The 23835-nt window shown below is 35.3% G+C and overlaps 1 protein-coding gene across 3 annotated transcripts in view; it reads left to right on the top strand.

Annotated features, from left to right (window-relative positions):
• Nucleotides 1-23835, top strand: part of WWP1 (WW domain containing E3 ubiquitin protein ligase 1) — a 128751-nt gene that overhangs the window by 61282 nt on the left and 43634 nt on the right. For 2 of the 3 annotated variants that reach the window (XM_069465491.1, XM_069465489.1), the window contains exons 6-10: nt 1779-1916; nt 2013-2079; nt 4744-4928; nt 15316-15652; nt 22449-22544. In XM_069465491.1, the coding sequence (XP_069321592.1) occupies nt 1779-1916; nt 2013-2079; nt 4744-4928; nt 15316-15652; nt 22449-22544 (823 nt within the window). The remainder of the gene's footprint in view (nt 1-1778; nt 1917-2012; nt 2080-4743; nt 4929-15315; nt 15653-22448; nt 22545-23835) is intronic. The other variant, XM_069465490.1, reaches the window with a different exon arrangement.

The raw sequence follows: 23835 nt of genomic DNA, 5'->3' as shown, positions 1-23835 counted from the left end.
AAATACAGGAAAAATGAAAGTCAAGGACTTTAAGAAGTGAAATGTTCCATGATTTCAAAAGCTTCAAAAAGCCACTGAAGATCACATTGAAGTAATTAGCTTCATTTTGAATAATAAAGTGATCACTAATAACTTTCTTTTTTAGCGTTTATTTAATTGTAAGTTGACAAATTATAGTTGTATATATTTATGTGGTACATAGTGATGTTATGATTTATGAATACAGTGTAGAATAATTAAAGCTAATTAACGTATCTATCACCTCAAATACTTATTTTTTACGATGAGAACATTTGAAGTTTACTTTTAGTGATTTTTTTTTTTTTTTTTTTTTTTTTTAAGACAAGGTCTTGCTCTGTTGTCTGGGCTAGAATACAGTGGTGTCATCATAGCTCACTGCAACCTGAAGCTCCTGGGCTGGAGCGATCCTCCTGCCTCAGCCTCCCAAGTTGCTGGGACACGCCAGCATGCCCAGATAATTTTTCTATTTTTTTGTGGGGAGGGGGTCTTGCTCTTGCTCAGACTGTTCTCAAGCTCCTGGGCTCAAACGATCCTCTTGCCTCAGCATCCCATAGTGCTAGGATTACAATTGTTAGCCACCATGCCCAGCTGACTCTTAGTGATTTTGAAGTGTGCAATAGTTATTTACTATATTCATCACACTGTGCAGTATATCTCATGGAAAAAAATTCCTCCTGTCTAATTGAGGCGTTGTGTGCTTTGATCATCATCTCCCCACTTGCCTAACCCCCTTGCCTAATAACTTTTAATATACATTCTATACGATAGAATTTGAAGCAAAATGACTTTGAGTTTAAATAAGAACTAGAGGCCGGGCGCGGTGGCTCACGCCTGTAATCCTAGCACTCTGGGAGGCCGAGGCGGGAGGATCGCTCAAGGTCAGGGGTTGGAGACCAGCCTGAGCAAGAGCGAGACCCCCATCTCTACTAAAAATAGAAAAAAATTATATGGACAACTAAAAATATATAGAAAAAATTAGCTGGGCATGGTGGCACATGCCTGTAGTCCCAGCTACTCGGGAGGCTGAGGCAGGAGGATTGCTTGAGCTAGGGAGTTTGAGGTTGCTGTGAGCTAGGCTGACGCCACGGCACTCTAGCCTAGGCAACAGAGCAAGGCTCTGTCTCCAAAAAAAAAAAAAAAAAAAGAACTAGATGTCCTAATAATGGGAAGTATTTGGCCTTATATAAAAAAAAATAATAAACTGTTGTCATAGTACTTAGCATTTATTGAGCACTTACCGTGTGTCAGATGTGATGCTAGTGCTTTCTGAGTGGTTTTACATTTGGTCCTCAAGACTGTCCTTTTAGTTTGAAGCTCTTATCATCTCCATTTTGTAATGAAACTGAGGCTTAAAAAATTTGAATAACTATTCAAGGGACAGCAAGTAAGTAGTGGGGCTAGAATTCAAGCCACCCGACTTTTATGCTGAAATTTTGTCTCAACTGCGAGTACTCTGTTTAGGCAATTGCTGCATTTATTTAGATATATTTATATGTTATCTGAAGTTTATAATATACACAGAGACAATTAAAGATGATATTGAGGATGTGGGGTTGGGGAAGAGGAGTTACTTAACTAGATGTAAAAAGGATTCATTCTGGCATAGTATAGAAGGGTCTATAGATAAAAATGCAAAGAATTTCCTTCAAATGTAGCTGTCAAATACTGAATTAGGGTAATTCTTGAAATGTAGTTTTGATTTCTAAACATTTTTGTGTGTGGCACAAACTTTTAAATTAGGATGTTCTTTTTTCTAGTGGAAAGAGTGAAAGAACAATTAAAACTTTCCTTGGAAAACAAGAATGGCATAGTACAAACTGGTGAATTGACAGTTGTGCTTGATGGATTGGTGATTGAGCAAGAAAATCTAACAAACTGCAGCTCATCGCCAACCAGTAAGCTAATTAACTTTATGTGTTTATAAAATTTAAAGGAAAAAGAATCAGCAAGAAGTATATAAAAACCTAGTTTATTTTTTTCTTATTGTTCAGTAGAAATACAGCAAAATGGTGATGCCTTACATGAAAATGGAGAGCCTTCAGCAAGGACAACTACCAGGTAGAATGTTTTATTTTAGTTATTCGTGGCAACATGATGTAACATTTCCTACATAATGAAGTTTTAAATTTTACCTTAGTTTAGAATTTGCCACAGAATTTAAAAGCTTGCATCTAAACATGTCATTTGGTTGAATTCTTATAAAAGTGGTTTAAAAAAACCCAGCTTTATTGAGATATAATACACACCATAAAATTCACTCTTTGAAAAGTATACATTTCAGTGGTTTTTAGTGTATTAACAGAGTAGTACAACCATCACCACTGTCTAATTTTAGAACTTTCTCTCCCAAAAAGAAACTCTGTACGCATGAGTAGTTATTCCCGTTCCTCCCTGCTTCCCGCTCCTAGTAGCTACTAATCTGCTTTCTGTTTCTATGGATTTGCATATTCTGGCCATTTCATATAAATAGATTCATACAATATGTGACCTTTTGTGACTGGCTTCTATTAACTTAGCATGTTTCCTGGCTCATCTATGTTGTAGCATGTACAGTGTTTCATTTTTTTAATTGAGAATGGCTTTTAAAAATCTATATTTAGTCGTATCTTATTGGTAAATAGAATTTGATACTGTGGAAAAAGAGATATCTTATTTCGCTCTGAATTGGCATTCTTCTGTAGATGACGAGAAGATAAATGCTCCTCAGAAACCATCCTGCCATTTCAAAACCTCCCTGGCATTCACAGCCAAATTAATGACAATTAATAGAGGCTCTCTATTTGAAATAATTTAAATTGGAATAAAAATGTATAATAGATCAAATACAGTAGAATTAACATATGAAAATGTAAAAATGTATTGTAAGATTGATTTATTATGTTTGAAAAAGCATACTGGTATATGATAAAGTGTGATCTTTATTAATCTATAAAGTTATTAATATCATTACTCCTAAATTGCCATTAAATGAGTCTCATCAGAGTACTTGAACAGATAAGTATGCCTTCTGAACATATATTTGGCTTAAATAAATATGTTTAGTGTCCATATAATTTTTAAAATACAATTTTATTTTAGGTGGGTAAAGGAGCTTGAATTACTACCAGTCTGAAGCCTAATATTGTTTGTTGCGTAGTAACACATTTTGCATTAAAGATTAGTTCTACAGAACCAGGAAAACTTCAGATGGGTTTTTTTTACCTGGACTCCTGAATCAGTAATTCTTGCCGGGTGGTTGGGGAGGGGTGTACAAATCATAATCATATGAGAGCTTTTTACAGACTTTACCTGCCCAAACTTCCTAAACACATCTCATTCCAAAAATACAGGTGACAAAGGAAAGGAGGGTGGGATTCATTAATCATTTGTTTATTCAACAGATAATTATTAAGTACTTATTTGGTGCCTGATGCTAGTCCAAACAAAGCCCTGTTACCATGAAATTTACATTCTGGTGGGACAAAGGTAGATAGTAAACAACAGAAGCAATAAACAAGCTAATTGGATATAGCAGCAAGAACTATGAAGTCCTTAAAGTAGGACAAGGTGATGGGAATTAAAGGGAGGCTGTTTTAAAGAGAGATAGTAGGGGTTCATCTCTGAAGAAGTGCCATTTGAGCTAAAATTAAAAAGCCAAGAATGAACCATGCGTGCAGAGTTCTGAAGGAACAGCATTCCAGGCAGAGGAAGTAGCAACTTCAAAGACCCTGAGTTTATTTATAGTCAATTCTGTTCTACAAATTCTTCTAACTCCATAGTATAATATTTAACCTTTTATGATAATCTTGTAGTCATTATAATTTTACCACCTGGTATACAATAATTTGTAATAAATATTTGAAGACTTGTCAGCATGTTTTTCATATTCAGTAAAATTGATGTAATATGTCTACTGCAAGGTGAGTAAGAAGGAGCTTGGAGAGAAATAGATCAGAGAGAGGTGGGGTAGAAATGGTTCTGATTTCCAAAAGCTTAGTTTACTAAGCAGGCGAGGACATGATCTGATTTATATTTTTAAAGTAACACTCAGGTTGCTGTGTGGAGAACAGATATAGGATGACCTGTGTATTTGGAAAAGCTCTCCTGGTCTCTTGCATGATATTGTCCAATTCCTGCCCACTGCCAATAAGACTTAAAATGTTTGCTTTTGTAGTTATTATTTTTCTTTATTTATTTGAAATTAATTTATATACTATAAATTCTTATAATTCTGGGGAATAATATTTAGCTTTTTCTGATCATCATGTAATCATTTTAGTGGCCAGTACATAATAATTTGTAATCCATATCTTCAAATTTTTTCAGCTTACTTTTTAGTATTTAATAAAATTGCAATAGTTTGGAGTTGATTTTTGTAAGTTTCATATAATTTCTTGAGTTTTTTAAAACTCTTTTCAGAGCATTTAAAACAGACTACTATTCTTAGACTTAAATATTTAAAATGTACAATTTGAATATTATTTTGAGGGCCTGTATTTATTTTGACTTAGTACACATGCATATTTCAGTTTTTTTTTTCTGCCAATGTGGTTACATTTAAAACTGAAAGTAATTTAAACTTTTAATGCAATAAGAGCATGCCATATTGTTGTTTATTACTCTTTATATCTATCATTTTAATTGAATGTTAAAGAACTCAGTAAACATTTCTTATAAAAATTCTAGTGAAAAGTTATTTAATTGTTCTTAACTCATTGAAATAAGGCATTTTTTTTTTTTAAGGTTGGCTGTTGAAGGTACTAATGGAATAGATAATCATGTACCTACAAACACACAAGTCCAAAACTCATGCTGTTCGTCTGTAGTTAATGGAGACAACACACCTTCATCTCCGTCTCAGGTTGCTGCCAGACCCAAAAATACACCAGCTCCCAAACCACTCACATCTGAGCCTGCCAATGACACTGGTAAGCATGTCTGTTTATGACACCTTGTTTGAATGAAAACTAAATTAAGTTTTATTTATCTGTGCCTACACTTTCCTTATTGCACAGTCTTTCTTAATCATCTTTTCTGTGATAGGATCTTAAAAATTACAATGTCTGTCAATAGGGATTCTACAGAGTTGACAAAGGAGACAGCAATATAAGCAGGGGGGAGAAGAATCCCTGTTCAATAAATGGTGCTGGAAAAATTGGGTAGCCACATGAAGAAGATTGCAACAGGATCCATATCTCTCACCACTCACAAAAATTAATTCAAGATGGATAACAGACTTAAATCTAAGACATGAAACCATAAGAATTCTAGAAGAAAGTGTAGGAAAAAGTCTTCTAGATATTGACCTAGGCAAAGAATTTACAAAGAAGACCTTAAGGGCAACCACAGCAACAACAAAAATAAATAAATGGGACTTGATTAAATAAAAAAGCTTCTGCACAGCCAAGGAAACAATCAACAGAGCAAATAGACAACCTACAGAATGGGAGAAAATATTCGCATGGTATATATCTGATAAAGTGCTAATAACCAGAATCTACAAAGAACTCAAGGAAATCAGCAAGAAAAAAAAAAATCAAACAACCCCATTAAAAAGTGGGCAAAAGAAGATAGACTAATGGACAATAAACATGAAAAAATGCTCACTGTCACTAGTCATCAGAGAAATGCAAATCAGAACCACAATAAGAAATCACTTAATCCCAGTGAGAATGATTTTTATCAAAATGTCCCAAAACAGTGGATGTGGAGAGAAAGGAACACTTATACACTGTTGGTGGGATGGCAAACTAGTGTAATCTTTATGGAAAATAGTATGGAGATTCCTCAAAGAACTAAAAGTAGACCTCCCATTTGATCCAACAATCCCACTACCGGGTATTTACTCAAAGGAAAACTCATTTTATCAAAAGACACTTGCAACAGAATGTTTATTGCAGCACAATTCACAATCACAAAGTGGTGGAATCAACCCAAATGCCCATCAATTCATGAGTAGATTAATAAAATGTGATATATGTATACCATGGAGTACTAACTACTCAGTCATAAAAAATGAATTAATACCTTTTGCAACGGTCTGAATGGAACTGGAGACCACCCTCCTAAGTGAAGTATCACAAGAATGGAAAAACAAACACCACATCTACTCACTATTAATTTGGAACAACTGATCAGCACTCATGTGCACAGATGAAAGTAAAACTCAACAGAAATCATGCAAGTGGGAATGGGGAGGAGTGGATGGGTGAAATCATACCTAATGGGTACAGTGTACACCGTCTGGGTGATGGGCACACTTACAATTTTGACTCAAGCAGTACAAAGGCCATTCACATAACCAAAACATTTGTATCCCTGTAATATTTTGAAATAAAAAAGTATTTGTATATTTTATATCATAAATTAAATAGCATTTTTTTTGTAGCATAAAGCCTAAGTGGTCTCCAGTCCCATCCAGATTGTTGCAAAGGGCCTTAATTCATCCTTCTTCATGGCTGAATAGTATTCTGTAGTATACATACACCACATTTTGACATAAAATATATTTCTGAAAGAAGTTCAACAAATTAATTTGTTAGTACAAGTTAGTAATGAATGGTTCTTTTAACTTATCTTTCGGTATACCAATTTTTTGTTCTTAGCATTTTACTCGGTAGAAAAATATACTGTGAGTTAAATAGCTCTCGTAAGATTTTATATTTTCCAAAAGCAACCTCTATTATAGAAAGAATTCCTAAGGAAGATTTCCTTTATAATTCTGTTTTTCAATGAACTCAGCTACAAGATTCATAAATTATTTCCTGTTTGGTCTTTATATATTAACTCCTTCAGATAAGTCTTCTAAAACAAACATGTTAGGACTTATTTAAGCATGTGTGTTGGGATTGAGTTGAAATCCTGATCTTTTGATTTTTAGAGCCTATGTTATTTCCTGTTTCTCTATTATGGGAAGGTATTAAAAAATAGAAACATGTAAAGAAGCAGTTCAGTAATTACATTAAAATAGGTAGTCTTGCAGATAAATCTTAGTTTATTTATACCCAAGCTTGGGGTTGGGAGTGTTTACCAAAGGTTATCATGAGCGCTTTTGTAAACATGGGAACTGACATATGAATGTTATTTTTAAAATTTAATTTCTTTAATAATGCTACCCTTTAAAAAAAAAACAAAAACAAAGAAGTTGACTTAAAGATGTCTTCTCAAGTACTCATAAAAAGTAAAACTTTTTGTCCTTAATTTAAGGTGGCTGGAAAACAGAGAAGAAGAGATATAATCATAGTAAAATTAATGAGTAAAATTCATTTATTTTCTGATTCTGGCCTACTTTCTAGTGAGAACATTTGCTTTTGAGATTTGTATTAGCAAAGCAGAAAAGGAACTATCATCTTAGATTATTCAGAATTATCTCTAAATTAAGAACAGACCAGTTAAAACAGTTCCTGTTCCTAAAACAGGTTGAGTATCCCTGATCTGAAAATCAGAAATCCAAAATGCTCCAAAATCTACGTGATTCTCAAAGGAAATGTTCATTAAAGGATTTCAGATTTGGGTTTTTTAGATTAGGGATACTTACCTGGTAAATATAGTGTAGATATTTCAGAATAAAAAAAAAAAAAAAGAAATCCGGAATCTGAAACACTTCTCATTCTAAGCATTTTCGATACGGGATATTCCACCTGTATATGGAATTTGGAGCTTTAACTCTTATTCCTGAAACATTTAGTTGTTTGAGTAGATTGGCGAAAGTATCCATTGACCAATAGTTAGTTGCATGTTTTAGCATTTGGGCATAGTTAGATGTTGGTGTAAAAGGGAGAAGGAATTAACTGAGGCTCTTCTCATTGTAGAATCTCATTTATACTCTACAGCTTGTCAAATACATTAGAGACTCTTTTCATTGGTAATAAATTCACTTCTTACATTTCTCTTTTATTTATCCTTGCCTGAAATTTTAAGGTAAAAATAAAACATGCAAGGAACTAGAAATGAAGGCTCCATTATAAATAATTCCTATGACATTTATAATAACTGTAGGGAAACATAGGACAATGTGAATAATAATAATAGTTAACATTTGTGCTGTGCATGTTCTAAATATTGTGTATCCATTAACTGATTTTATTCTCACAGTAACTCATTGACATAGGTACTAGTATTTTTCCGTTTTCTCTGATGAAGGGACTGAGACACAGAGGTCACAGCTAGGAAGTAGAAGAGCAGTAATTGACATCAAGCTCTTGACTCTGTGCACTTTGCTTTCCTGTTCCCTTTGATGTGTGTGGTTTTTGTAGTGTCTCAAAGGTGTACTGTTCATCTTTTATACTATTATGGCCTTCAAATTGTATTCCTCCACCTTTTCAACTTCTCTGATTACTGTTGGTGACATCTGACAGAACAATCCAACTGTCATACCATTGGCCGGTTTACAAAGGCTTCCGGAACCTGTGCTGTTGGTAGCAACTGTTTAACCAATGTCTTTTTGTATGATCGCTCATCTTGAATAGTAGGATGAATTTAGGTACGTTTTCAAGGAATGGGTAATCTCTATTATGTTAAGGCGTTGATACAAAATGGTATTCCTTTTTCTGATTAAGGACTTCAAAAATCAGTTTTTGTGGTTGGAGGTGCAGTAGGTGTGGAAATGTGCATATTCTATGTATAACATATTATATGTCTTTAATCTCTTTACCCATGATTCCAAATCCTGAAATCTCTAAAACCAAAGGATTTTTTTATTGTTGTTGGTATACTCATTTGATGGCAAAATGACTGCAACTGGCATGAGGATATTTACAGTTTTTATTTATCATGCTTACTAGGCATATCTCTATATTTTGCTGCAGAAGTATTAATGTATTTAATCATAATGTGTGATCCCCAAACCTACTCAGGTATATAGTGTAATATATGATATACATATGCCATTACCTTTTTAAATTCTGAAAATTTATGAATTCTGGATCACAGCTGGCCTCAGGGGTTTCAGAGAAGGGATTGTGGGTCAATACTAAGGAGTTTAAGACAAATGGTATCTTTTCACCAGAGATAGTATTATATACGAGGGTTTTTTTTTTTCCAGACCTTTGTTCATTTGAGTCTTGATTAAGGGGATCTATGTAATAAGTTTAGTAGCTGTGAATGTAATTTAGGCTAAAATGGGAGGCAGTCATGATGTAGTGAAAAGATTAGATTTGGCTTCTGACAGGACTGGTATCAAATCCCAGCTCAACCACTTAGCACACTAGCAGAGTTTCCCCTATTATTAATATTTTGTATTACTATGGTACATTTGTTACAATTAATGAACCATTATTACTAAATTATTATTAATTAACTAAAGTTTATGTTAAGGTTCATTCTTTGTATGGTACTGGTTCTGCAGGTTTTGAGAAATGTATATTGTCGTGTACACACCATTACAGTATCATACAGAATAATTTTATATTGGAATTCCTCTGTGCTTCATCTGTCCATCCCTTCCCCTAAACCCCTAGCAACCACTGTTTTTTTTTTTTTACTATCTTCATAGTTTTGCGCTTTCCAGAACATCATATAGTTGGAGTCCTACAGTGTGTAACTTTTTCAGATTGGCTTCTTTCACTTAAGCAATGTGCTTTTCAGGTTCCTCCATGTCTTTTGTGGCATGGTATCTCATTTGTTTTTGTCACTAAATAAAATTATATTGTACGGAAGTACCACGATTGTTTATCCATTCGATTATTGAAGCATCTTGGTTGCTTCAGCTTTTGACAATTATGAATAAAACTGCTATACACATTAGTGTACAGGCTTTTATGTGGACATGAGTTTTTAATTCAGTTGGGTTAAAGACTAAGACTTGTGGATTGTATGACAGTATGTTAAGTTTTGTTTTAAAAAAAACCAAAAACCTGCCAAACTGTCTTCCAAAGTGGTTGTACTCTTGGATTCCTACCAGCAATCAATGAGAATTTCTGGTGCTCTACATCCTTAACAGCATTTGCATTTTAAGGAGAGTTAATTATTATTTTAACAATACTAAATCTTCCCATTCAGAGATACTTTATGTTTTTCTGTATTCATTCTAATTTTTAAAATGCCTCTTATTAATGTTTTTTAGTTTTCTTCAGATAGGTCTTGAATGTAATCTTGATGTTGAACTTGTATGTGTGTGGTCATTTTGCTGAAGTGCTTTTAGTTTGAATTAATTAATTGGTTCTAATGGTTTTTTAATTGATATTCTTATGTGTTCTAAATAATCTTGTCCTTTTACTGTTTTCTTTACAGGTGAATTTTACCATTTTCTTTTCAATATTTTTACTTCTTTTCTTGTCTTAGTGCATCGTTAAATACAATCATCAGTGTTCAATTGGAGTGGGGATTATGATCTTCCTTGATTTCTTGCTGATTTTAATTTATTCTTGCTTTTAATAGAAGTTCTTATAATGTTATACCTGAAAGGGGCAGCCTTGCAAAAATAACAGGAAAATACCTAGTCCTATAATTTCCCTAGTAACAGTTAAAGATCAGTCCTATCAGTTCTCTCACTAATGGCACTCCGCAGGAGTTCTGTTCCACAGTTTCTGAAAAGAGCTGAATGGATGGCAGTCTCTCTCTTTTAAATTGTTTTTAGAGAATGTGCTTTTACAGAGTTCCTAAGTAAACAGCAGGAGACATTTCCTGTGATAATCCCTTCTCCAAGGGATTGGTTTCCTAACCAAGTCTTAGACTTTGACATCCTTGTAGTTTTTGTTATCTACCTGCTGCCGCTTTTGTTATTAACTGAAAGCCATCACTGTTTTTTTTTTTCTCCTCTTTACCCGCCACTTAAAATTAGCAAGCCACTTGGCCTCACTGCTGACATCCCCTTCTCTTTCTTTGGGATGCCACGCCATCCCCTGCTCTCTTCCGCCTCCTCCCTGCCCCCCCCCCACCTTTCCCCTCTCTCTTTCTCTCTCTCACTCTCTCTCCTCTAAGACGATAAAATAAATTTTACTTTTATATATCTTAATTTCTGCCTGAGAAATCTTTCTCCACCTGTACCATGAGCACCTACTGGCTTTCTACCCTAACAATACCATTAATATATAATGCTTATTGTAGGTTTATGATAGGTGATCTAGATTATTCATGAATTTTCCTTGATTCCTCTTATCAGTTATTAAGATTTTATTGAATGCTTTTTAATTGTATTAAAGATAATCATATGTCTTTAATCTGTTAACATAGTAGATTTTCTAACATAATTTGTTAATATTGAACCATCTTGAATTCATACATGATGTTGGTCTGTAATCTTCTTGTGCAATTGTTTTTCAGTTTTAGCTTTAAAGGGTTATGTTTCCCTCACAGAGTTGGGAAACTCCTTTAATTTTTGTTCCGTAATGTACTATAACACTTTAACATAGGAATGGTCTATTCATTAAAGGCTTCATAGAATTTTCTCAAAAATCTGTCTGAGCTCAGGGCTGTTAGAGGGGATGGTATTCGATCTTTCATCACCTTTTCTTTTTTTTTTTTTTTTTTTTTGAGACAGAGTCTCGCTTTGTTGCCCAGGCTAGAGTGAGTGCCGTGGCGTCAGTCTAGCTCACAGCAACCTCAAACTCCTGGGCTCAAGCGATCCTCCTGCCTCAGCCTCCCAGTAGCTGGGACTACAGGCATGCGCCACCATGCCCGGCTAATTTTTTGTATATATATATTTTAGTTGTCCATATAATTTCTTTCTATTTTTAGTAGAGACGGGGTCTCGCTCTTGCTCAGGCTGGTCTCGAACTCCTGACCTCGAGCGATCCACACGCCTCGGCCTCCCAGAGTGCTAGGATTACAGGCGTGAACCACCGCGCCTGGCCTCATCACCTTTTCATTTATGCTCTGATTTGTCTTTTAAATTTTTCTTTCTCTTGAGTTACTTTAGCTAATATATTTCAAACTTACTGAAATAAAGTTTTATGTGGTATTTCTAATGTTATTCGTATTGTATATTTTTCTTTATAAAACTTTGAAAGGCATGTTTCATGGTTTCTCCAACTTTCCTGATTAAAAAAATCATCTGATGCATTTGTTTAAGATGAAGATTCCCAGGCCCTTCCCTAGAGATTCAGTAAGTCTAAAATGGAAACTGAGATATTTATTTTTAGTAAGATCCCTCCCAGCTGATTCTTATCAGGTCACTTTGGAAATTCTGATTTGTGTTATTGGTCTTTTGATTCATTTTCTTCTACCTTTTTTTTCCTGCCTCGGGAATGCAATTCTCAGCTCTTTTATTAATATTCTTTCTTACATCTTCAGGTACTTTTGGCCACATCCAGTAACATTTGATATGAGTGTTTTCATTGCCATTAATTCTCCTAAACTTTATAATTTCATTTTGATTTCTTAACTCAATAATTACTTTTTTTTTTTTTTAAGGCTGGTCAAGTGAAGCAGTGGAAGTGGAGAAGGAACAAAGGAATCTGTAACTGGTTGTGATCAATTTTAATTAGTTGTAAACACCACTGCTTTCCAACCAACCTTTGTTGTTTTTTAATCCTTTAAGCAAACTGATTTTGGGTAGGGAGTGAACTGTCATTTTAATGGACATACAATAACTAGTTTTCGTACCAGTAAAATGTGAATAATACTGGTATCTGCATCATAGCATTGTTTTGTGAAGATTAAATAAGATTATCATTAAAAAGTGTTGGCCGGGCGCGGTGGCTCACGCCTGTAATCCTAGCACTCTGGGAGGCCGAGGTGGGCGGATCGTTTGAGCTCAGGAGTTCGAGACCAGCCTGAGCAAGAGCGAGACCCCATCTCTACTAAAAATAGAAAGAAATTATTTGGACAGCTAAAAATATATATAGAAAAAATTAGCCGGGCATGGTGGCGCATGCCTGTAGTCCCAGCTACTCGGGAGGCTGAGACAGGAGGATCGCTTGAGCTCAGGAGTTCGAGGTTGCTGTGAGCTAGGCTAACGCCACGGCACTCACTCTAGCCTGGGCAACAGAGTGAGACTCTGTCTCAAAAAAAAAAAAAAAAAAAAAAAAAAGTGTTTAACGGATTCTGTTAGACTTTTAGTAAATATTTCAATAAGTTATATTTTGTTTCCAGTTTTATTGAATTATAGTCAGAATGTAACCTTCTGATTATAGAATTGAGGATTCTCCTTTTGTCTTTTACATGTCAGTTCCTCCAGAAACTTAATGTGTTTGGATGTAATATGTACACAGTTGAAACTAAAAACTATCTCTTTAACACAGAGATTTAGATTAGGTATATTGATTGTGTTTTAAATTCTTCATATCCTTAATTATAAAGGATACACTAATACACATTTTTCTGATATCTATATAGTTTTGAGGCAGGTATTTTTAGTTTTCCCTCTGTAATTTGTCTTTGATTTATTGTTTCAACAAATTATTTATTTTTATATGTCATATTGTCTAACTGTTGCAAATACAAAAGTGAGTAAGTCTGAAAAAGCTTTTGCATTCCAAACTTAATGAAAAATAATAAAAACAAATGAACCATTTCAGAACATGAGAAAGAAAAAAAAAAGTATAATATGTAACCTGGAGTGAGGATGGGATGTGTGCAACATTAATAAGATGCTCAAGGACTTCCTTTCTGAAGGTGTGATTGAGGATGTAATCTAAATCATGAGAAGAAGCTAGTCATGAAATATTCTGAGACCATAGAAACAGCAAGTGCACATCCCTGAAGTGGGAAGGAGTTTGTTCTATCCAAGGAGCAGAAAGACAACCATCATGAGAAGTCAGACACAAGTGTGGACTTGCCTGTGTAGAGTCTTTGTCATGGTCTGTGATAAAGACTTCAGGATTTATTCTGCTTATAGTGGGAATCTGTTGGCATGTTTAATCCGGGAATGAAAAAAATCTGTTATATGTTTTAAAAAGATTACTTTGGCTACTCTTTGGAGAATGGATTGTCATTGAACAAGAGGAGGTAGGCAGACAAATTAGGAGGCTACAGAAATAGTTGTAAGCAAGAAATGATGGACTGGAAGAGCTGAGAGCACTTGCTGTTGAATTAAGTTTGTGTTTCATGTACTATGGTTTAGTGTGTACAAAAGTTCAGGTCTGTTTCTTGTTGGGCTGGATTATATCTTTCCTCAATATCCCTCTTTTTCCATTTTGTGTTATTTTGCTTTAGAAAGACTGCTGCTGATCCTTTCTTTTGTGTGAATTAATTTTCACACTATGAAAGAGTGAAAATTAAATGAGATAATGCTTATAAGTAAACATCGTATAGGAGACAAGAGAATTCAGTCTTTCTCTGCATACTTTTTATTTTTTCATGATATCTAACAATGTTGGGTATGGATAGCTGTGTCAGTATTATATTTTGTACTGTATTTCATTGTTGATTTTTTTCCTCCAAAGCCATTCTTGCCTCTATATTTGGTAGAGAACTTTATTTAATCTGGTCTTTTGCATGTACTATTTGATTCCTTTAATAGTATATTCTTCTTTCCACAATTTAAATCATTTTTCTTTCTTTAGAAATCTACTGGAAGATTCCATTACTCTAATTATGTCTCCCTCCACCATTTCCATTAGAACTTTGATATGGGGTCTTCATATAGGTTTTGTTCATTAATCGATTTCTCCATAGTTTTAATTTGACTCACTTTTAATAGGACACATAGTTGAGCTGGATCAATCATACTTAAAATGAAAATTAAAAAAAAAAACTGTATCACTGGGTCTCAGTACTGAGGGTGTTTCACAGAAAATGTAGGATGAATTCTTGGATCTTTTTGCAGTCTTCTGTAGTACTATCTTAATAACTAGGCCGGGCATGGTGGCTCACACCTGTAACTGTAGTACTTTGGGAGGCCAAGGCAGGAGGGTTGCTTTAGCTCAGGAGTTTGAGGTTGCTGTGAGCTAGGCTGATGCCAAGGCACTCTAGCCTGGGCAACAGAGCAAGACTGTCTCTGTAAAAAAGAACAAAAAACCAAAAAAAAAAAAAAACTAATGGCATTATATATTTCCCACTTTTGGCAAAAGAGTTCTTTTGATATTAGCTATCTTTTGCATAAGAGAAGGGAAATTGAAAGGGATCATTTTAAAGTTTTTATATAGCCCATACAGACTTTCTCTCAGAGTTGATAATTTGGAGGGAAAACGTTTGTTATCCTAATGTTGGTTTCTCTTTCCTTAAGGTTATTAGTATATACTTAAATTTTTATCATTTACATATTTGTCCCTAAAATTTAAGCAATAAAAAAATAGAGTCTCCATCTTGTTTTGTGTTCATCAGTACCTGGTATAGTGCTCAGTCTGAATAACCCCCTGATGAGGTGTTATTGATTGATTAGGTAATTGGTTGCTTTGTCATTACTTGATTGTCTTACTGATTTTCACTTCTCAGTTAATGGAGAATCATCCTCATTTGCACCAACTGATAATGCTTCCGCCATGGGTACTCCCATAGTGTCTGAAGAAAACGCCTTGTCTTCAAATTGCACTAGTACTACTGTCGAAGATCCTCCAGTTCAAGAAATACTGACTTCCTCAGAAAACAATGAATGTATTCCTTCTACCAGTGCAGAATTGGGATCTGAAGCTAGAAGTATATTAGACCATGACACCTCTAATTCTGGAAATAGTTCTGCTTTTGAAGCAGCCAAATTAAGACAGCCAGATGAGTGTATGGAACCTGTACGGCAGCAGTCTGGAAATGCCAACACTGAAACTTTGCCATCAGGGTATGTTAAATTTTTTTTTTATGTTTAACTTGCATTGAAGTAGTAACTTTTTGATAATATATGACTATTGAATGTGTGTATAAAATGATTCCATTGTTCAAAAAATTGAAATCTAAGCTGGAATCTGAATCATATTTATTTACTACAAAGCAATTACTTTTTGGAACTAAGAACAATAGCTTATCTAATTGAACTATGCATAGTATGTTAGGAAAAGAAAAAACCTGATGTTAATTTACAAGACCCTCTCTATCTGATTCTTGGCTTATTTTTAGTTTTTCATTTTGACCAGGACACTCTATATAGTAACCTCAGCTCTAGCTTTCTTTGTGGTCTGTTCTCTAGACTTTACACCTAAGGACAAGTAGCCATCCTTTTCATCAATTGCTGTCTAATGCAGAGCGAAGTCACTTAACCCTGCCAATTGGCTCTATTACAAACTCAGTTTTTCATTGCTGCTTAGTAATTCTCAGTCTCAAGTTTCCCACTGTGATTGTCTAGCTCCTTATGATTTTCTTTAGGGTATTCTATGTGTGTATCCCATTTGGTCGAACAGTATTTTTTGACTCTTGGCACTGATGAAACTAATATTGTTAATAATTAATGATCTGTTGTCTTTGCCTTCAAGAAGCTAATTTACTGATTCAGAATTGTAAACATGTGTACTACATACAATAAAATTTGAAAGTGCTGTAATAAAAGCATGAACACTGCTTTCCAACACAGCTCAGAGTAGTCAGAATGTCAACCCTGGCAGCTGTTGAAACTGCACTTACAGAGGTCTCTAATTACATTATTTCCCTCATTTTCCCATCGCTGTCACCACGTTTGTACCTCCTTCTTACTTTGAAACTTTTTTCCCTCAGTTCTTTTTACTAGCTCATCTGATTTTGCCCACTGCTTAATTGTAGTTTCAGCCTGTGATCTTTTTCTATCTGTGCTTCCCCTGGTAAGTCTTGCACTCTCCTGTCACTTTATTCAATCTGTATGTCCAGGCCAGACTTTTCTCTGAGCTTATCTTCACCTGCTTTCTGGAAATACCCTCTGCTGTTTCCTGTGTACATTTCAGACCGTACATTATCTTACCTTTTCCCCTCAGAAATTTCTTGTCCAATGTCTCCTGTCTTTAGTAACTTAGTTGTTTGTCCTAGTCTCTCATGTGTCAGTCACGGTGACACAGATACGGAAGCTATTCTTACTCTTAGGAACCTCACAGTTTAATGGGGGGTAAAGATACATAGACAATCGGTGACTTAACAGTACAATTGGAGCTTTGCCAGAGGTAAGTTTAGGATGCTGTGGGAAGGAATATATGCAGAGAGGGGGATAAGCGGAGGAAACTGTGCTGTTGAGGTCAAAGAATATTTTGTTGAGGTCAAAGACACGTGGATTTCTGAAAGAAGAGCAGGAGTTAGCAAAACAAATATTGAGGCCCATGTGGTGAAAATTTCATTCTCAGGAGAGCCAACTGCATATTCAGATCTCTAACATCCATGAAAATGAGTATGCTGAATTTAGGAATTAGTATTATGTTATAGTTTGAGGAAGCAAGATCTATAATTCTGAAGAGTAAATAGCCCTAGGAAGAATTTTGTATGCTTGCTAATGATTTGGAAGTTTTTCCTAAAAACCATGAGTGAGCATTAAAGAATTTTAAGCAGGAGAGTGGTATAATCTTATTTGCATTTTATTACAATCATTCTTGCAGTGGTATCGGTATCTGAGGAGTTAAGGAGACCAGCCAGGATAGCAGCCAGATTGGTTTATAAATGAGGGAAAGAAGTATTCCAGTTCAAAACAATAAGTACATAAACTTAATTCTGTGGGCACCAAATGAATGCTCCCACAGGCCTGTAGCCATCATTTATGATCTTTGTATGAGAACTTTACAGTAATCTAGATGAGTGTTTTTCACATTGTAGGTTACAACCCATTAATAGGTTATTGCCAGCATTTGAACACATGATGAAATATATAAATATAAGCTAAAATAGGAAATACTGGAGTGGGTTACGTGTAGTAAGAGTTAGCATTGCTTCCTGAAAATTTGTTTTTCTGGCATGTACGTACATAAAATCTATAGAGAAATAGCAGTATAGTACACACAAAGAGGCTTATGTAAAATATATTTCTTGCTCTGTAAGCTGTGGTCAAGAAAGATTAAAAGGCACAAATCTAGGGAGAGATACAAGGAGCCTGAAGTGAGACACATGCTAGTCTTTTAGGGTGATGTTAAGATGGGTCTTGGCAATGAGTAGTGGGGACGTAGAAGAATAGAAAAAAGCTGGGCACAGTGGCACACACCTGTAATCCTAGCATTCTGGGAGGCTGAGGCGGGCGGATCGTTTGAGCTCAGGAGTTTGAGACTAGCCAGAACAGGAGTGAGACCCTGTCTCTACTAAAAAAATAGAAAGAAATTAGCTGGACAACTAAAAATATATATATAAAAAATTAGCCGGGCGTGGTGGTGCATGCCTGTAGTCCCAGCTACTCAGGAGGCTGAGGCAGTAGGATTGTTTGAGCCCAGGAGTTTGAGGTTGCTATGAGCTAGGCTGATGCCACAGCACTTTAGCCCAGGCAACAGAGTGAGACTCTGCCTCAAAAAAAAAAAAAAAAAAAAAAAAAAAAGAGTGGAATCAAGGTGGATTCTTTTGGGGTAGGCAGTACTAGGCTGTGTAACCCTCTGAGATAGCAGTTTTCAGCCTTACACCATCTTCCCTCTTTGCTCAGTAATCTTTCTTAGTTCCTTTGTTTTCTCTCTTTGGTAACTTACAGAGTTAATTAGCTAACTACACGATAAAATCACATATATCTAAGTCCTATGTACAGTCAGCCTGAGAACCGCTGCTTGAAGTACTTTTGTTAAATAGTCCTTTACTCCCCACGGTTTTAATTTTGATTCACTTACACAGAGATACGTAGGTAAAATAAAAAATTCTGTGCATCAAAATCTAAAGTGTCAGACGGTGGAAAATTGGATTAGTGTATTGGTATTGGGTTGCTTTAGAGAGATTAAAAATAGGTTCTGGATCTCTCTGTGTCCCTGCATAGTGTTTAGGCAGCTGGGTAGTGGTATATTTGACTGAAATAATGATTGTCGTTTTTTGGACTTGGGGTAAAAGAGTGAAGAGATAGCATTCTGTGTTTGTAGAGCATCCAGTTGATATATGTTACCACAGGACGTATACCAGGGAGGCAGTTTTATGTATGTTTCCAGAACTGCAGAAGAGTATTCTAGGCTGGAGATTACATTTGAGTGTTATGCCAAGTATGATTCTCCCTAAGGACCTTTGCATTTGCTCTAACTTTTGTTATTCTTCAAATACATTCATACTCAGGTCTCTGCTAATGTTAACTCATTCCAGAGGCCTTTCATTGGTCTTCTGTTCAAATCAAGAGCTTTTCCCTCCATCCCCTCACCCTCTCTTATTTTTCCCCAAAATTTTCTGGTGAAAATTTACAAATACACAAAATTACAAAGAGTTTTACAGTGAAAACCCATATACCGACTACTAGATTCTGTAATTGACATTTTACTGTACTTGCTTCATCTCATATCTCTTCATCTCTTTATCCAGTGTTTAAAGGCATTCCAGTAAGTTGCAGACATCAGTACGTTTTGTACCTCAGCACTTCAGCTTGGAAATCATTAAGTACAGTTCAATATTTGTTTAAATATTTTTAGGTAAAGTTTACATAGAAAAAAAGTCAAAGTCTTAAATATACCATTTTGATGAGTTTGGACAAATGCATACATTTGTGTAACTCAATTTTTATCAAGATACAGAACATTACCATCACCGTAGAAGATGGTCTCAAGCCCCCTTTTGAAACAATCACTATCTTGATTTTTTTCCTCTTTAGTTTTCCCTGTTCTAGAACTTATCAAAATGAAGTCATTATGAACTCTGTTGAGGAGGGTTGTTTTAATCAGCATCATGTAACCTGTATTATTTTTCTTCTTAAGGCTTAAATCACCATGTGACATATCTGTATGTATTATTGCCTGTTTTCTCTTCACCAGACTGAAAAAGGGACTGTATTTTGTCTATTTCTGTATTCCTTGTGCTTAAAACTTTGCCTACCATATAGCAGGTACTCAATGAATATTTGTTAAATAAGTGAATTTGTGCTTGATTAAATGGAGTGAGTTAGCAATTGCACAAAGGCCCTGGCTGATAAATGCCTCTGGGAGAAATGTTTGCCATCAAAAGCTACTAAAAAATTCAAGTAAGATAAGAACTGAACACCCATTGAGTATAATTACAAAGTGCTTATTTATTGTTGACCTTTGACAAAGTAGTTTCAGGGAAATTATAAGAGCTGTATTCAGATTGCTGTGAGCTGGAAGTCAACGAGGGGGAGGAAGCGTGATAGAAAACTCCTTAGAAGAACGAGAACTAATATAGAAACTCTTTCCTTGTGAGACAAAGGGAAAGAGGAATGTTTGCTAGAAGTGGGCAAGAGAACATACAGAACTGAGGAGCAGTTTTTTTGTTTTGTTTTGTAAGATGGAAGAGACTTAAAAGTTGGTTAGCTGATAGGAAGAGGTCAGTGGAGATGGAGATTGGCCAGTACAGGAGAGTAAGAGGATAACTGTTGGATGGTGGTTATGACAAGGCAACAGCAGTCAGTAAATTACTATCTATCTCCATTATCCAAGTTAATGCCAGTAGTTACCCAATCAGTGACTAAATTCTGTTATTTTTATTATAATATACATCACAAAATTCCACATTTACTTTTTTTTTCATAAGGTCTTTGTTCATAGTAGGTTTTGAAAATTTGTATATAATGTTTTAGTGAGACAAGGAGGCCATATAAATACTAGAAAGGAGAGTATTATGGTTGAAGGTTAAGTGTGGTAGTTATAAAGGAGAGTTCTATTGAGAATTCTCATTAGTCAGTAATTTGTGTCTATCTGTGGGGTTATTCATGAATTTCCACTACTGGGATAATCTAGTCTCTGGCTAAATCCAGCCACCACCTTTATAGGGTCCATGGTTGCAGCTCTAACCGGCTATCACTGTGAGTCATGGAGACAGAGCTAGTGTATCCCCCACTACCCCTGTACCACCTCCCCTCACCAAGTTCTTTCTCCCTCATTGCTGCCTAAGCCCTGCCCTGGTCATCACCTACTCATTGGAGACTTACTCTCAGAAACTACCAGGTCCCAAGCAGTGGAATCTCATTCTGAGATTGGCAACTCAGCAAGTCACCTCCCTTTGGATCAGGTGTCAGGAGAGGAGAGAAAGGCACACAGAGAGCTGAATTCTGCCTGTCAGTGAGAAAAGCCCAGCCTACACATTGGCACTTCTAAAAGGCTCAGGAACTGGCAGCATCAGATCCCTTTGGAAATGGTGGTGAAGATGACACTATAAATGGCAAGATTAATTGGAAGTCAGTTTGAGAAATGAATCCTAATTCCTTTTCCTGCAGCCAGGACTGTGGCTCTGCCTAAGAATTTCTTCTTTGGAGATTACTTTGTACTTGGGAACACCAGGCACATTGGAGGGCAGAGAGGTACTGTGCTAAAGGACATAAGTGAACCTTTTTAAGGTTAATAAGTGAAGGAGGTTATAAAGTAAATTTTCAAACACATATCCTCCTTTCCCACCCAGATCCCATAATATTAACAATCAAGATTTTACATTTCTACCCAGGAGACTGGAAGTATTTTCTGTTGAAGACCCCCCTCCAAAAAGACCGAAAACACTGATATAGATTATTCTCTAACAAAATAGCCTTGTTACATCACTCTTTAATTAATCCCACAATCCACAAGCCCCACCCAAGCACATAAAACTCCCAGTCAGTTTTTGGTACCCTACTCATTAGATATCTGAGGAAAACCTCTTAATTTGAAGGACAGAGTAGGCATGTTACATGGTGCCAAGAGAAGGAGCAAGAAAGGAAGGAGTTGGTGCCAGACTCTAAATTTTAAACAACCAGTTCTGTAAAGAGAGGGAGAGATTTGCACAGAAAGAAGACACTGGACGCACATAGAAGAAAGAATCGAGCAGTATCACCACAAACTTCATGAAGGCAATTTCTGATAAAAATCTTTTAGATGTATATTTTTGAAATTACAAGAGAAACAGATATATTAATTTCATTGACATTTTGTGCCTGGGGCTTGAAAATAGGCTGAAAGTTCTGCTACTTTTGGTTCAATTTCTGTTTTCTGATAATTTGAAATTTTGTAAATTTGTGACTTTTTACAATTTTATGTATCCTATTCCTTCTCTGATAACTAATTATTTGAGTTTCCAATACTGTAATGAAAAAGAAAATATTAAGAGGTTAAAAAAGCACTAATGGTTGAGTAAACAAACACCTTTATAATGTAATACATATATACATATATTTATTTATTTGATTATTTAGAGACAGGGTCTTGCACTGTTGTCCAGGCTGGAGTATAGTGACAGAATCATAGCTCACCATAACCTCGAATTCCTGGGCTCAAGCGATCCTCCTACCTCAGCTTCCCAAGTAGCTAGGACTGCAGATGCACACCATCACACCTGGCTAATTTTTAAAATTTTTTTGTAGAGGCAGGGGTCTCACTGTGTTGCCTAGGCGGCTCTCGAACTCCTGGCCTCATGTGATCCTCCCGCCTGAGCCTCCCAAAGTGCCGGGATTAAAGGCTTGAGCCACTGTGCCCAAGCTATATAGCCTTTTAAATAAAGCTTATCTGTAATTTTCCTGATTACAAGAAAGAATCATTTTTTTAGATTGTCCTAGTTTGTTGTTTTTTACTGTTTTTTTTTTTTTTTTTTATTTTTTTTTAAAGGTGGGAACAAAGAAAAGATCCTCATGGTAGAACCTATTATGTGGATCATAACACTCGAACTACCACGTGGGAGAGACCACAACCTTTACCTCCAGGGTAATGTAGCATCTTTATGCATCTTCAGTTATATTTTGTTACAAATGTGATTTTTAAATTTATTTTATACAGCATAAATTGATTCTTTCATACTGTATGTATTAAGTTTCCTTATATTTCCTTGATTTGCTTGTGTGAATAATTAATGTTCAATGAATGAAATTATATAGTCTGAAGGGCTTCCTCAACTGACTCAAACATTGGTGTGAGTTACTGAGAGAAGTTGCAAAAAATTGGTTCAAGTTCAGTCCTTGTTATTTTTTAAGGAAGGAAAGATATATTTAGGATAATTTATATGTATGGTTCTGTATAGATAGTAATCTAAACTGTTATTTCTTAAGATTTAATGACATAAGAAATATTGGAGTAGTTCATAATTATAATCTACAAAGATAGCTACAAGTAAACTTGTATCACATTAAACCTAAAATTATAGAGGGTTTTAAATTAATAAAAACATTTTTATTATATATTAAAGTTCATGCTATTTGGCTATAATTCTAGGCCATTCAGAAACTGATCTTCCTATACCTTTCATAACTCTTTATGTATATTATGCTGATAGCTAGTTGATTTATACTATTTGCATTCCCTGCAAACATTCTTCCTGTACCTGGGATATATTCTTTATTGTCCTTGACATTCAGAATGTCCTTCCAGATTCAACTTAAAGTCCACCAATAAATATAAAACAGATTCGAAGTCCAGAAAATTCAAGGCAGGGAATATGTAATTTTTGTGAGATATTTCTCTTTTATGGAAGAAAGTACTCAGGCCTTGGTCCTTCAGTATTAAATGAGAACTTATCATTTAGCAAGCATGGACCCAGTAATTTCAATATAGCAAACCATGAAGTTCATTTTAACTGCGATAGGATCACTAAGTTATAGTAACTCATTTAACCTGTTCATTGAGTGATATAACATGGACTTTATTTTACTGAAACTGTTGCCCAAAAATTAGGCAGAGAGCATCTTTAATTTTATCTTTAACCGTATTATAGTCTTTGTTAGCCCATTGTATTTTTAGTAATAAATTTATAGAGAATTTAGAATTGACTGCTGAAAGGATTCCTAGATCATTGTATAAATTAATGACAAAAATTGGTATAATAGATCCCAGATGTGTGGCAGAGATAGGAGTTGAACTGAACCCTGGAGGATGAGTAGAATTCTGGTTGGTTGAGAAATTGGGAAGGTCATTCTGTTCTGAGAGAATATTTTTTAAAAGACATGACAAAATGAAACACATGACACACTTGGAACCAGCAGGTAGTTCTCTTGGCTCTTAT

The sequence above is a fragment of the Eulemur rufifrons genome, chromosome 3, assembly GCF_041146395.1.
Source record: "Eulemur rufifrons isolate Redbay chromosome 3, OSU_ERuf_1, whole genome shotgun sequence".
In the NCBI taxonomy this organism is placed as follows: domain Eukaryota; kingdom Metazoa; phylum Chordata; class Mammalia; order Primates; family Lemuridae; genus Eulemur; species Eulemur rufifrons.
The sequence above is the reverse complement of the archived record's forward strand: the minus strand, read 5'-3'. Positions and strand labels throughout refer to the sequence as shown.